This window comes from Saimiri boliviensis, chromosome 12 (assembly GCF_048565385.1).
Source record: "Saimiri boliviensis isolate mSaiBol1 chromosome 12, mSaiBol1.pri, whole genome shotgun sequence".
Lineage (NCBI taxonomy): Eukaryota > Metazoa > Chordata > Mammalia > Primates > Cebidae > Saimiri > Saimiri boliviensis.
The window spans coordinates 7676399-7689164 of record NC_133460.1 but is presented as its reverse complement, the minus strand read 5'-3'; the positions used below and the strand labels follow the sequence as shown (position 1 = coordinate 7689164).

Genomic DNA, 12766 nt, shown 5'->3' with positions numbered 1-12766 from the left:
AATCCCAGCTACTTGGGAGGCTGAGGCAGGAGAATCACTTGAACCCAGGAGGTGGAGACTGTGGTGAGCCAAGATCGGGCGATTGTACTCCAGCCTGGGCAACAAGAGCAAAACTCTGTCTCAAAAAGGAAAAAAAAAAAAAAAAAAAAAAGGCTGGGTATGGTGGCTCACAGCTGTAATCCCAGCACTGTGGGTGACCAAGATGGGTAGCTCACAAGATTAGGAGTTCAAGACCAGCCTGGCCAACATGGTGAAATCCCGTCTCTCCTAAAAATACAAAATTTCTCTGCAGCCAATTAAGCCGACTGGGTTCCTTTCCTCATGAGGGCCCAGTGTGCAATGGCTGCAAACAGCAGCTTCCTTGGTAGTGTATGCAGCCTGTTTCTTGTACGGGTTGCTCTAAGGAACCTTGGAGACGGGCCTTCCAGATGTAGGTTCATGTGTCTCACCTTGCACTGCCCCAATGTAGGCTCCAAACAGGCATGCGAGGTGCCTTTGGAAAGCCCCAGGGCACTGTGGCCAGGGTTCACATTGGCCAAGTGATCATGTCCATCCGCACCAAGCTGCAGAACAAGGAGCATGTGACTGAGGCCCTGCGCAGGGCCACGTTCAAGTTCCCTGGCCGCCAGAAGATCCACATTTCAAAGAAGTGGGGCTTCACCAAGTTCAATGCCGATGAATTTGAAGACATGGTGGCTGAGAAGCGGCTCATTCCAGATGGCTGTGGGGTTAAGTACATCCCCAGTCGTGGCCCTCTGGACAAGTGGCGGGCCCTGCACCCCTGAGGGCCTCCACTGTGCTGTCCCCTCATAATATGAACCAATAAATGTACTTCTTGTCCAAAAAAAAAAAAAGAAAAATACAAAATTTAGCCGGGCATGGTGGCATGTGCCTGTATTCCCAGCTACTCAGGAGGCTGAGGCAGGAGAATCATGTGAACCTGGGAGGCAGAGGTTGCAGTGAGCTGAGATTGTGCAACTGCACTCTAGCCTGTTCGACAGAACGAGACTCTGTCTCCAAAACAAAACAAAACAAAACTCTTAATACAGTGGGATTAGTGGCCAGAAGACACAAGGACAAATGTCCCAGGCCAAGGCCCAAGAGCATGGGCTGTGCTATGGAGGATCAGGCAGGCCAATGAAGCCACTGTGCACAGGGCGCAAGAGAAGCCACGGGCACGTGAAGCAACTGCAGGCTGCAGTCACGACGCAGGGCGGCTCCGCAGCCAGCTGGAAGCCTTTGGAAGATTGAGAGGCAGAGCCCAAGGCTGTCCTTGAGGAAGAGGCACACACAGAGCGAGCCATGCACACTCCCCAGCTGTATCTGCTGCCGACACGAAACCAGGACAGCTGTAGAAATGGGCTTCAAATGAAGAAACCTGTCCCTCGACAGGAACAAATGATGTCACGCAGAAGTGCAGAAGGGACTGCATCCCTGCTGGACAGCACCACTGCTCACAGTCACAAGGCAGAAACACCTGAGCAGCGGGAAGGCCTGCAAGAGGAGCGCGGTCTGCCCAGTTCTGCTTTGGAATCTGGGTGTGGCCGCCCTATGTGGGGATCTGGAATGTGCCGTGTGGCAAAGTGAATTCCTGGTGCATTTTTGAGGCTCAGGTAATCCCAAAGGTATGGTTCTCATGAGAGAGCAGCACCCTGCAGACAGAAGGCTCTGGAAGGCAGTCAGTGCAAGCTGGCTTCATCCATGAGCCCTGCTCACAGTCTGGTGCTACATGGATATCGTCCCCACTGGAAATTCTAGGAGCTGCCCTTGGTTGGTGAGCCTGGCTCCCATGTGGCAGCTGAACGGCGTCACTTGCCAGGTCACATGGGCAAATGGCCAGCACCTCCTTCCTGGGGACAAGGTGGAGTCATTCAGTTCTTTTTTTTTGTTGTGTTGGAGACGGAGATTTGCCCCTGTGGCCCAGGCTGGAGTGCAGTGGTACAATCTCAGTTCACTGTGACTTCCGCCTCCCAGGGTTCAAGCGATTCTCCTGCCTCAGCCTTCCCAGTAGCTGGGACTACAGACGAGCACCATCACGCCTGACTAATTTTTGTATTTTTAGTAGAAACAGGGTTTCACCATGTTGGCCAGGCTGGTCTCCAACTCCTGACCTCATGATCTGCCTGCCTCAGCCTCCCAAAGTGCTGGGATCACAGGTGTGAGCCACCACGCCCCGCCCGGAATCATCCAGCTCTAGGGGCTTCTTTCTTCCTTATTAAGAGGCCTTGTGCAGGGAGCGGAAGTTCTACCTGCCCTTTCTAATGGCTGGTCGCAATAATATATATTTGTACCCATTCTTTCTCCCAAATATATAAGTGCCAAGACTGAAGTAGGACAAAGCAGAGTCACCAACCCAAATGTTTCCAAGGTCAGGGCCAGCGCCGCAGGGCCAGCAGCGTGGAGTCTGAGCTATACGGAAAAATCCTCCTGCTCCAAAACATCTAAAAAAGAGACAAAAAATTTATTGTAGTTGCAAAAGTAATTGAAGAAAAAGAATTACAATTTTTAAAAATTAAAAAGAAAAAAGAAAGAAAACAATGATTGTAGTATAGCATATACAACATAAACTCTATCATTTTAACCTTTTTTTTTTTTTTTTGTGACAGAAGCTGGAGTGCAGTGGTGCAACCCCAGCTCACTGCAACCTCTGCCTCCTGGGTTCAAGTGATCCTCCTGCCTCAGCCTCCCGAGTAGCTGGGACTACAGGTGTCTGCCACCATGCCCAGCTAATTTTTTTATTTTTAGTAGAGACAGGGTTTCATTGTTGTCTAAGATGGTCTGGATCTCTTGACCTTGTGATACACCCACCTTGGCCTCCCAAAGTGCTGGGATTACAAGCATGAGCCACCGCGCCTGGCCCACTTTAACCATTTAAGTGTACAGTTCAGTGGTATGAAGTACAGTAAGTCCTCACTTAACATTCTCTGTAGGTTCTTGGAAACTACAACTTTTTTTTTTTGAGACAAAATCTCACTCTGTTGCCAGGCGCCAGGCTGGAGTGCAGTGGCGCAATCTGAGCTCACTGCAACCTCCACCTCCTGGGTTCAAGCAATTCTTCTGCCTCAGCCTCCCAAGCAGCTTGGGGCTACAGGCGCACACCACCACGCCCAGCTAATTTTTGTATTTTTTAGTAGAGACGGGGTTTCACCATGTTGGCCAGGATGCTTTTGAACTCTTGATCTTGTGATCCACCCGCCTCAACCTCCCAAAGTGCTGGGATTACAGGCATGAGCCACCGCGCCCGGCCTTTTTTTTTTTTTTTTTTTTTTTTTTAATACAGTGTCTCACTCTTTCGCCTAGGCTGGAGTGCGGTGGTACAATTTCAACTAACTTACTACAACCTCCACCACCTGGGCTCAAGCAATTCTCCTGCCTCAGCCTCCTGAATAGCTGGGATTACAGGTGCATGCTACCATGCCCAGTTAATTTTTGTTTGTTTGTTTGTTTTGAGATGGAGTTTCACTCTTGTTCCCCAGGCTGGAGTGCAATGGTGCAATCTCGGCTCACTGCAATCTCCACCTCCAGGTTCAAGTGATTCTCCTACCTAAGCCTCCCGAGTAGCTGGGAATACAGGTGCCCACCACCACACCTGGCTAATTTTTGTATTTTTTAGTAGAGATGGGGTTTTACCACATTGGTCAAGGTGGTCTCGAACTCCTGACCTCAGTTGATCTACCTGCCTCAACCTCCCAAAGTGCTAGGATTACAGGTGAGAGGCACCACACCTGGCAGGAAGCTACTCTTTAAGTGAGACATAACTAAACCAACTTTAACATAGGTTACTTTATATAAACACGGTTAAGTTCCTATAGCATCTCTCTAGTCACCAAAACATCACCAACTTCTGCATAAAGACCAGGCCAGGCGAGGTGGCTGACACCTAGAATCCCAGCATTTTTGGAGGCTGAAGCAGGAGGAGCCTTTGAGGCCAGGAGTTTGAGACCAGCCTGGGCAACAAAGTGAGACCTCATCTCTATTTAATAAATAAATAAACAAATAAATGCCAAAAAATTATATCACACATTGGAATAAATACATTTCAAAAATATTAATTTAAAAAGTCAGATAATTATTTACCTGCTCATTCCCACTCGGGGTTGCAGGTGGCCAGAGCCTGTCCCAGAAGCTCAGAGCCCAAGGCAGAAAACAGGCCCAGACAGGATGCCCTCCCATCGCAAGCCGAGCTCACGCCCATACATACTCGGACTGGGACCATTTAGACACATCGATTCACCTCTGTGCACACCTTTGGGATGGGGAAGGAAACAGAGTACCTGGAGAAAACCCTCGTAGACACGGGGGTCGTATGCAAACTCCACAGACAGTGGCCCCAGGCGGGAATCAAAACTTCTTTTCTCATCAACGTTATAATGAAATGATGGTGAATGAAACCACATTCAGGTCGTTGCATAATCATCACCATCTATCTCAGAACTTGATGATTATTATTATTTGAGGTGGAGTTTCACATCGCAGTGCAATGGCGCAATCTCAGCTCACTGCAACCTCTGCCTCCAGGGTTCAAGTGATCCTCCTGCTTCAGCCTCCAGAGTAACTGGGATTACAGGGGCCTGCCACCATGCCCAGGTAATTTTTGTATTTTCAGTAGAGATGGGGTTTCACCATGTTGGTCAGGATGGTCTCAAACTCCTGACCTCAGGTGATTCGGCCACCTCAGCCTCCCAAAGTGCTGAGGTTACAGGCATGACCCACCATGTCCGGCCTACGTCCAGAACTTTTTCATCTTCCAACTCTGTCCCCATTAAACACTAAACCCACATCCTCATCTCCCAGCCCCTGGCTGCCGTCATTCCACTTTCCATCTCTATGAATTTGACTATCCTAGAAGTCTCCTATGAGTGGAATCATACAATATTTGTCCCTAAGGTTTATTCACATTGTAGCAGGTGTCAGAATGTCATTCTTTTTTAAGTCTGAATAATATTCCATTGAATAGATAAAGCTCACTTTGTTTATTCACTCATTTGTTGATGGAAGTTTGGTTTGTTTCTACCTTTTGGCTATTGTACATGTTGCTGCTAAGAACACTGGTGTATAAATATCTGTTTTAAGTCTCTGCTCTTTTCTGGCTACGTGAGGTGACTCACGCCTATAACCCCAGCTCTTTTGTGGGCCAAGGTGGAAGGATCACCTGAGCTCAGGAGTTTGAGAACAGTCTGGGCAACACAGCAAGACCTCATCTCTACAAAACTTTGACAAATCACCTGAACATGGTGGCACATGCCTGTAGTTGCAGCCACTTGGGAGGCTGAGGTGAGACCATGGCTTGAGCCCCGGAAGTTGAGGCTGCAGTGAGCGGTGATTGCACCACTGCACTCCAGCCTGGATGACAGAGGGACAGAGCGAGGCCTGTCACAGAAAGAAAGAAAGAGAGAGAGACAGAGAGAGGAAGGAAGGAAGGGAGGGAAGGAGGGAAGGAGAGTGGGAGGGAGGGAGAAAGAAAGGAAGGGAGAGAGAGAGAGAGAGAGAGAAAGAAAGAAAGAGGCCAGGCGTGGTGGCTCACGCCTGTAATCCCAGCACTTTGGGAGGCTGAGGCAGGAGGATCACAAGGTCAGGAGATCAAGCCCATCCAGGCTAATAGGTCGAAACCCTGTTTCTACTAAAAATACAAAAAATTAGCCAGGCATGGTGGTAGGCACCTGTAGTCCCAGCTACTTGGGAGGCTGAGGCAGGAGAATTGCTTGAACGCTTGGGAGGCAGAGGCTGCAGTGAGCTGAGATTGTGCCACTGCATTCCAGCCTGGGTGACAGAGCAAGACTCCATCTCAAAAAGAAAAAAAGAAAAAAAGAAAAGAAAAGAAGAAGAAAGAGGAAAAAAGGAAGGGAGGGAGGCAGGGAGGGAGGGAGGGAGGGAGAGAAAGGAGGGAGGGAGGGAGGAAGGGAGGGAGGGAGGGAGAGAAAGGGCACCTCAAGTGATACCTGTTGGAACAAGAAAATAAAGAAGATGCAGCTCGTTATTAAACAGCACCTCGCCAGACAAAACATGGAGTTTGCAAAATCCTCAGAACCTCATTCGTGGTTGACAGACAGAAAGGGGATTTTTCCCCAGTTGCTTCCACCGTACACAGGACAGCGAGTGGCTGTGACCGCCTAAACGCCCTCCTCCCAAGTCACACCCAGCAGTGACCCGCCTGCCACACCACATCACCCGTTGGTGTCGTTTCTCCCACAGGCAGCCCCTTCCTTTGCGTCAATCAAAAGCTGACGGGGACCCGAAAGCTGGCTTGCTTCTGTCAGCAGCAAAGGCTGCCCACATTTCAGGCCACTAGTGAAAGTGGGAAAGAAACGATTACCATAAGAAGTTTCCCTGATGAAAGCAGATTTTGATTCAGCCTTCAGTCCCTAATTTTCAATGCTACTTTGACAGTGGTTTATTTTATTTTGAGATGGCGTTTCGCTCTTGTTGCCCAGGCTGGAGTGCAGTGGCGTGATCTCAGCTCACTGTAACCTCCACCTCCCAGGTTCAAGTGATTCTCCTGCCTCAGCCTCCTGAGTAGCTGGGGTTACAGACACCCGCCACCATACTTGGCTAATTTTTGTTTTTAGTAGAAATGGGGTTTCACCATGTTGGCCAGGCTGGTCTCAAACTCCTGACCTCAGGTGATCTGCCCACCTCAGCCTCCCAAAGTTACAGTGGTTTATTTTAAAACATAATTTTGAGTCATGGAATAACCACAGAATATGCAACATATTCTTCGTTTATCTGATTGTGGTGATCAATTCATTAGGTTTGCTTGACTCCCAGAATCCATACATATTAATAAATATTTTATTGAGTCTGAATGTTTCTGCCTCCAACAAAATCCATAACTTCAGAGGCGATAGTGTTAGGAGGTGTGATTTTTGGGAGGTGATCAGGTCATAAGGGTGACATCCTTATGAATAGAATTAGTGCCCTTGTACGAGGCCCCAGAGCTGCCAAGCCCCGCCCACCTTCTGAGATCTCAGCAAGAAGGCACCTCTGTGAACCAGAAAGCAGCCTTGCCAGACGCGGAGTCTTCCAGCACTTGATCTTGGACTTCCTAGCCCCCAGAACTGTGAGAAAAACAAAAAAATTAATAGCTAGGCTCCAGCTTTGTCCCCCAGGCTGAAATGCAGCACAATTATAATGGCTCACCGCCACCTCAAGCTCCTGGGCTCAGCAGATCCTCCCACCTCAGCCTCCCCAGCATCAGGGACCACAGACATGCACTGCTGCACCCAGCTGATGCTTTTTATTTCTGTAGAGATGGGGTCTTGCCATTTTGCCCAGGCCTACAGGCGTGCACCACCATGCCTGGCTTTCAACCATAATTATTGTATCAAGACAAGCAGAAAGCCCACTTGGACATTGGTGCTGATTCTTCACTGATTTTGCCATATGACCAAACTGGGTCGTCAAGAAACATCCACTCCTCTGTGCTACCTGTGTTCAAGGAGAGGACGATAACAATTAAGATAAAGTCTGGCTTTTCGATCTAGAAAATTCCCCTTCTGGCAGCAAATACCGGTCTGGAAGCAAGGCTGGAAAACATACCCACAAAAGGCCAGAGGTCGGTCGGTAGAAAAAGGCAACGCAGACCACGTCTGTGTGCGAGGCTGAGTCTGAGATCAAGTGTTGGCTCATCACCCTGTGGCTCCAGATCCACGCAGCACCCCACCAGGGCAATGACAGAAACACCACAATAAGCTGCACCCGGCCAGGAGCTCATGCCTATAATCCCAGCACTTTGGGAGGCTGAGGAAGGTGGATTGCTTGAAGCCAGGAGTTCAAGACCAGCCTGGCCAACATGGTGAAACCCCATCTCTACAAAAAATAAAAAATTAGCTGGGTGCTGTGGCTCACGCCTATAATCCCAGCTCTTAGAGAGGCAGAGGAGGGAGGCTAGCTTGAGCCCAGGAGTTCAAGACCTGTCTGGGCAATATAGCAAGACCCCATTCTCCACAAAATGGAAAAAAACAAAAAGACTGTGTATATATAAATTAGCTGAACGTGGTGGCATGTGCCTGTAGTCCCAGCTACTAGGGAGGCCGAGGTAGAAGAAGCACAGGAGTCTGGCAGTTAGAGGCTGCAGTGAGCTATGACCGCACCACTGCACTCCAACCTGAGTGACAGAGTGAGACCCCGTCTTTAAAAAAAAAAAAGGTTATGCAAAACTGAAGCATATGAGGTCCATCTGTCCCTTTTGCTTCTGTGTGTCTCTCTCAATGAATTGATTGCCCCTTGATCACACCCAGCCAGTGGGGTCCAGAAGCCAGGACACTGGACCTGAGATCAAATCCCAGTTCTGAAAGTTGCCGCCTGGGTACCTCAGGCAAGGCCTGGCTTACCTCTCTGGGTCTCCAGCTCCCATTCTGGAAAATGAGAATATTCTAATACCCGCCCTGCCCATCTCAAAGAGTTCTGAGAGACCCAAAGAAGTGAATGAGCAGGTGCTTTGTGTATAAAGATGAAACACAGGCTAGACAAGATCTCTGTCTCTAAAAAAAAAAAAAAGAAAGAAAGAAAGAAAGAAAGAAAAGATAGGCTAGAAAGAAACATAATCTGTTCTTATTGTCACTATTAGATCTGCCACTTACAGTATGACCTTGAGCAAATTCCACAAGTACTTTGAGTCTAAGTTTCCTCATTTGTAAGGCAAAGAAAAAAAATATTTTTTTTTGGATGGAGTTTCACTCTTACTGCCCAGGCTGGAGTGCAATGGCACAATCTTGGCTCATTGCATCCTCCATCTCCCAAGTTTAAGCTATTCTTCTCCCTCAGTCTCCTCAGTAGCTGGGATTACAGGTGCCCTCCACAACTGACTAATTTTTTGTATTTTTAGTAGAGTCTCGATTTCACCATGCTGACCAGGCTGGTCTTGAATTCCTGACCTCAGGGGATCCGCCCACCTCGACTTCCCAAAGTGCTGGGATTACAGGCATGAACCACCTCACCCCGCCTGAGAAAAGATTCCCTAAGGCCTGGTGCTGTGGTTCACACCTGTAATCCCGGCACTTTGAAAGGCCAAGGTGGGTGGCTCACCAGAGGTTAGGAGCTCAAGACCAGTCTGGTCCACAGGGCAGAAGCCCATCTCTAATAAAAATACAAAAAATTAGCTGGGTGTGGTGGCAGGCACCTATAATCCCAGCTACTCAGGAGGCTGAGGCAACAGAATCACTTGAACCCACAAGGTGGAGGTTGCAGTAAGCTGAAATCATGCCACTTCACTCCAGCCCGGGCAACAGAATGAGATCCTAACTCAAGAAAAAAAAGAAGATTGCCTACCTCAAAGGGTTAAAATAGGGATTACATGAGACAGTTAGTATAAAACAGACACTGTTGGTGGGCTTATCCAGGCCCTGGGGAGGGTTTTACCCTCCTGAATAAGAAGGTAAGGACTTGCTAAGGGAAAGTCTTTCATCCCTTCACCCTTCCTTTTCTTTCTGCCTGGAACATCAATGTGAGGTGTGGAGGTACAGCAGCCATCTTGTAACCATGAGACAAGAGGCTTGAGAATGAGGTCTATGCTAAGGACAGAGGAACAGAAAAATGGGAAGAGCCTGGGCTCCTGGTAGCATCAGTGGTCATTAATACTGATACGGTTTGGATCTGTGTCCCCACCCAAACCTCATGTTGAAATGTAATTCCCAATGCTGGAGGTGGCGTCTGGTGGGAGGTGAGTGGATCCTGGGGCAGTTTCTCATGGTTTAACACCATCCCCCTTTGGTGCTGTTGTTATTGATAGTGACAGTGATCGCTGGAGCAGAAACAAGAGAGACAGCACCTCCCCTCTCTCTTTCCCTTGCTCTGCCCCAATCAGGTAGGATAAGCCTGCTTTCCCTTCACCTTCCACAATGATTGCAGGTTTCCCGAGGCCGCCCTGGAAGCTGAGCAGATGCCAGCATCATGCTTCCTGTAGAGCCTGTGGAACCAGGAGCAAATCCAACCTCTTTTCCTTCCTTAGAAATTACCCAGTCTCAGCCATTTCTTTATAGCAATGTGAGAACAAACTAATACAGATACGAGCCACGAAGGGCCTACCATGAACTTTTTCCAACACAGGAAAAATGACTTCTTTATTGTCATCAGCCTCTAAAACAGGGCTTTCTGTGACTTGCCTCCATATGCACTCCAAACTGACACGCTGTCTAATTTATGCCGAGGGCACAGCCAGGGAACACACCCAGGCACGCGGCTTTTACCTGCAGAGCTGGACGAGATTGCGGAAGTGAAAGTAAAATTGGAAGACTGGATGAAAGATGTCAAAATCATGGGAAGGCTGAGTAATTTGAGAATCCTCAGACATCTCATAGATGAGGAAAATCACAGTATTAGCATTAACACAAAGAAGGTGATCAGTCAAAACATTCCACACAAGAAAAGGCCCTTTGGCAAATATTTTCCTTTAAAGTAAATGCAGGTGGATCACGAGGTCAGGAGATCATGACCATCTAGGCCAACATGATGAAACCCTGTGTCTACTGAAATACAAAAATTAGCTGGACGTGGTGGCATGTGCCTGTAATCCCAGCTACTCAGGAGGCTGAGGCAGAAGAATTGCTTGAACCCAGAGGTGGAGATTGCAGTGAGCGGAGATCTCGCCACTGCACTCCAGCCTAACAACAGAGCTATACTCTGTCTCAAAAAAAAAAAAAAAAAAAAAAAAGAAGAAAAAGAAGAAAGAAACAAAAGAAAGTAAATGACTATAACAAGCCAGGCACAATGGCTCATGCCTGTAATCCCAGCACTTTGGGAGGCCAAGGCGGTGGATCACCTGAAGTCAGGAGTTCGAGACCAGCCTGGCCAACATGGTGAAACCCTGTCTCTACTAAAAATACAAAAATTAGCCAGGTGTGGTGGCACACAACCTGTAGTCCCAGCTACTCGGGGGGCTGAGGTGGTGGAATGGCTTGAATGAGACTGACTATTTAATCAAGCCTTTCCAGCCTTCCACATGAGCCCAGTAAATTGACCTCTCAGCCTGAAGACGCATCCATGGAAATTTCCACCAACCATAACCTGAAGAGTTTGCTCCTGCCCTCTCAGGCAGCATGCCAGGCATCTTCCCTCAGTGGTTAAGTCAAGACATGGCTCACAAAGCAATGGAGCAAATGCCATTTACATCCCCATATCTTGCAAAAGCCAAAGGAGAGAAAACAGCCTAGATAGCCTCGGTCTTTTCACGGATTTTCAGCGTCAGTCATCTTTGATTAAGTATCTGTGCTATCCACATCAATGAGCCTACGGCCCCATGAATAATACTGTGCCGGTTGCCATACTCATAATGGAAGGACATAAAAACGTCTTTATGGCCATGCGCGGTGGCTCCTGCCTGTAATCGCAGCACTTTGGAGGCCGAGGCAGGCGGATCACAAGGTCAGGAAATCGAGACCATCCTGGCTAACACAGTGAAACCCCATCTCCACTAAAAATACAAAAAATTAGCCAGGTGTGGTGGCGCGCACCTGTAGTCCCAGCTACTTGGGAGGCTTAGGGAAGAGAATCACTTGAACCCAAGAGGCGGAGGTTGCAGTGAGCCAAGACCGTGCCACTGCACTCCAGCCTGGGCAACAGAGTGATACTCAGTCTCAAAAAAAGAAAAAGAAAAAGACTACATAAAAAAAAAAAAAAAAAAAAAAAAAGCCCTTATTTGGAATTCATAAAACTGAAGATGTAATTTTTATTCCATCCAAAAACGGCTACTAGAGGTTCATCAGTCATCTCCCTTTTCTTCCCTCAACTGTCGGTTCCTGAGCAAATCATTTCTTTGGGCTCCATCACATTTACGTTGTTCATACGTGATACCCATGCAGGTATGAGAAGGCACCGTCTTTCATTGATGAAAATGATCCAATTGGCCAGGCGTGCTGGCTCACGCCTGTAATCCTACCACTTTGGGAGGCCGAGGTGGGTGGATCACCTGAGGTCAAGAGTTTGAGACCAGCCTGACCAACATGGTGAAACCCCGTCTCTACTAAAAATACAAAAATTAGCCAAGCATGGAAGCAGGCACCTGTAATCCCAGCTACTCGGGAAGTTGAGACAGGAGAATCAGCTTGAACGCAGGAGGCAGAGGTGTCAGTGAGCTGAGATGCAGCTCTCCAGCCTGGGCGACAAAGAGCAAAACTCCAGCTAAAATACATATATATATATTTTTTTTTTTTTAAAAGAAATTAATAGGCCGGGCGCAGTGGCTCAAGCCTGTAATCCCATCACTTTGGGAGGCCGAGGTGGGTGGATCACGAGGTCAAGACATCGAGACCTTCCTGGTCAACATGGTGAAACCCCGTCTCTACTGAAAATACAAAAAATTAGCTGGGCATGGCGGCGCGTGCCTGTAATCCCAGCTACTCAGGAGGCTGAGGCAGGAGAATTGCCTGAACCCATGAGGCGGAGGTTGCGGTGAGCCGATATTGCGCCATTGCACTCCAGCCTGGGTAGCAAGAGCGAAACTCTGTCTCAAAAAAAAAAAAAAAAAAAGAAAAGAAATTAATAATAATAAAATGATCCAACTGCCTCCCAAACTGCTTTTCCAGGAAGCAGGTGGAGGGACTGTGCTGAGATGGTGTGAGTTCTATGGCAACAAGTCAAATTGGGCCACCCAAAGAATTTAACTTCTCACCTGGGCCCCAGTACGGTAACCCATGAAAGAACCGGCCTTAGACTTCCACAGCCTCAACACCCACACTTGCTGCCACCCCCAGGCCCCACCCAGTCCTCTGCCCTGGGTCCCACACCCCCAGCTATACTCTGACAGACACTGGGCTGGAGAGACCCAGGACTC

General features: G+C 48.3%; 1 protein-coding gene and 1 non-coding gene across 2 annotated transcripts; both read left to right on the top strand.

Annotated features, from left to right (window-relative positions):
* The first annotated feature begins 286 nt into the window (after nt 1-286).
* On the top strand, nt 287-421 carry LOC120367465 (small nucleolar RNA SNORA70). Its single transcript, XR_005581847.1, has one exon. It is a non-coding gene; the product is annotated as a small nucleolar RNA SNORA70 (small nucleolar RNA).
* A 38-nt stretch (nt 422-459) lies between these two features.
* Nucleotides 460-848, top strand: LOC101042373 (large ribosomal subunit protein uL16-like). The gene has a single exon (XM_010339130.3). The coding sequence runs from the start codon at nt 483-485 to the stop codon at nt 783-785; it is 303 nt and encodes a 100-aa protein (XP_010337432.2). The 5' UTR covers nt 460-482; the 3' UTR covers nt 786-848.
* The last annotated feature ends 11918 nt before the right edge of the window (nt 849-12766 follow it).

Excerpts from the sequence above, each read along its gene's own strand:
- LOC101042373 (XM_010339130.3), top strand. The coding sequence starts at position 483 with ATGCGAGGTGCCTTTGGAAAGCCCCAGGGCACTGTGGCCAGGGTTCAC.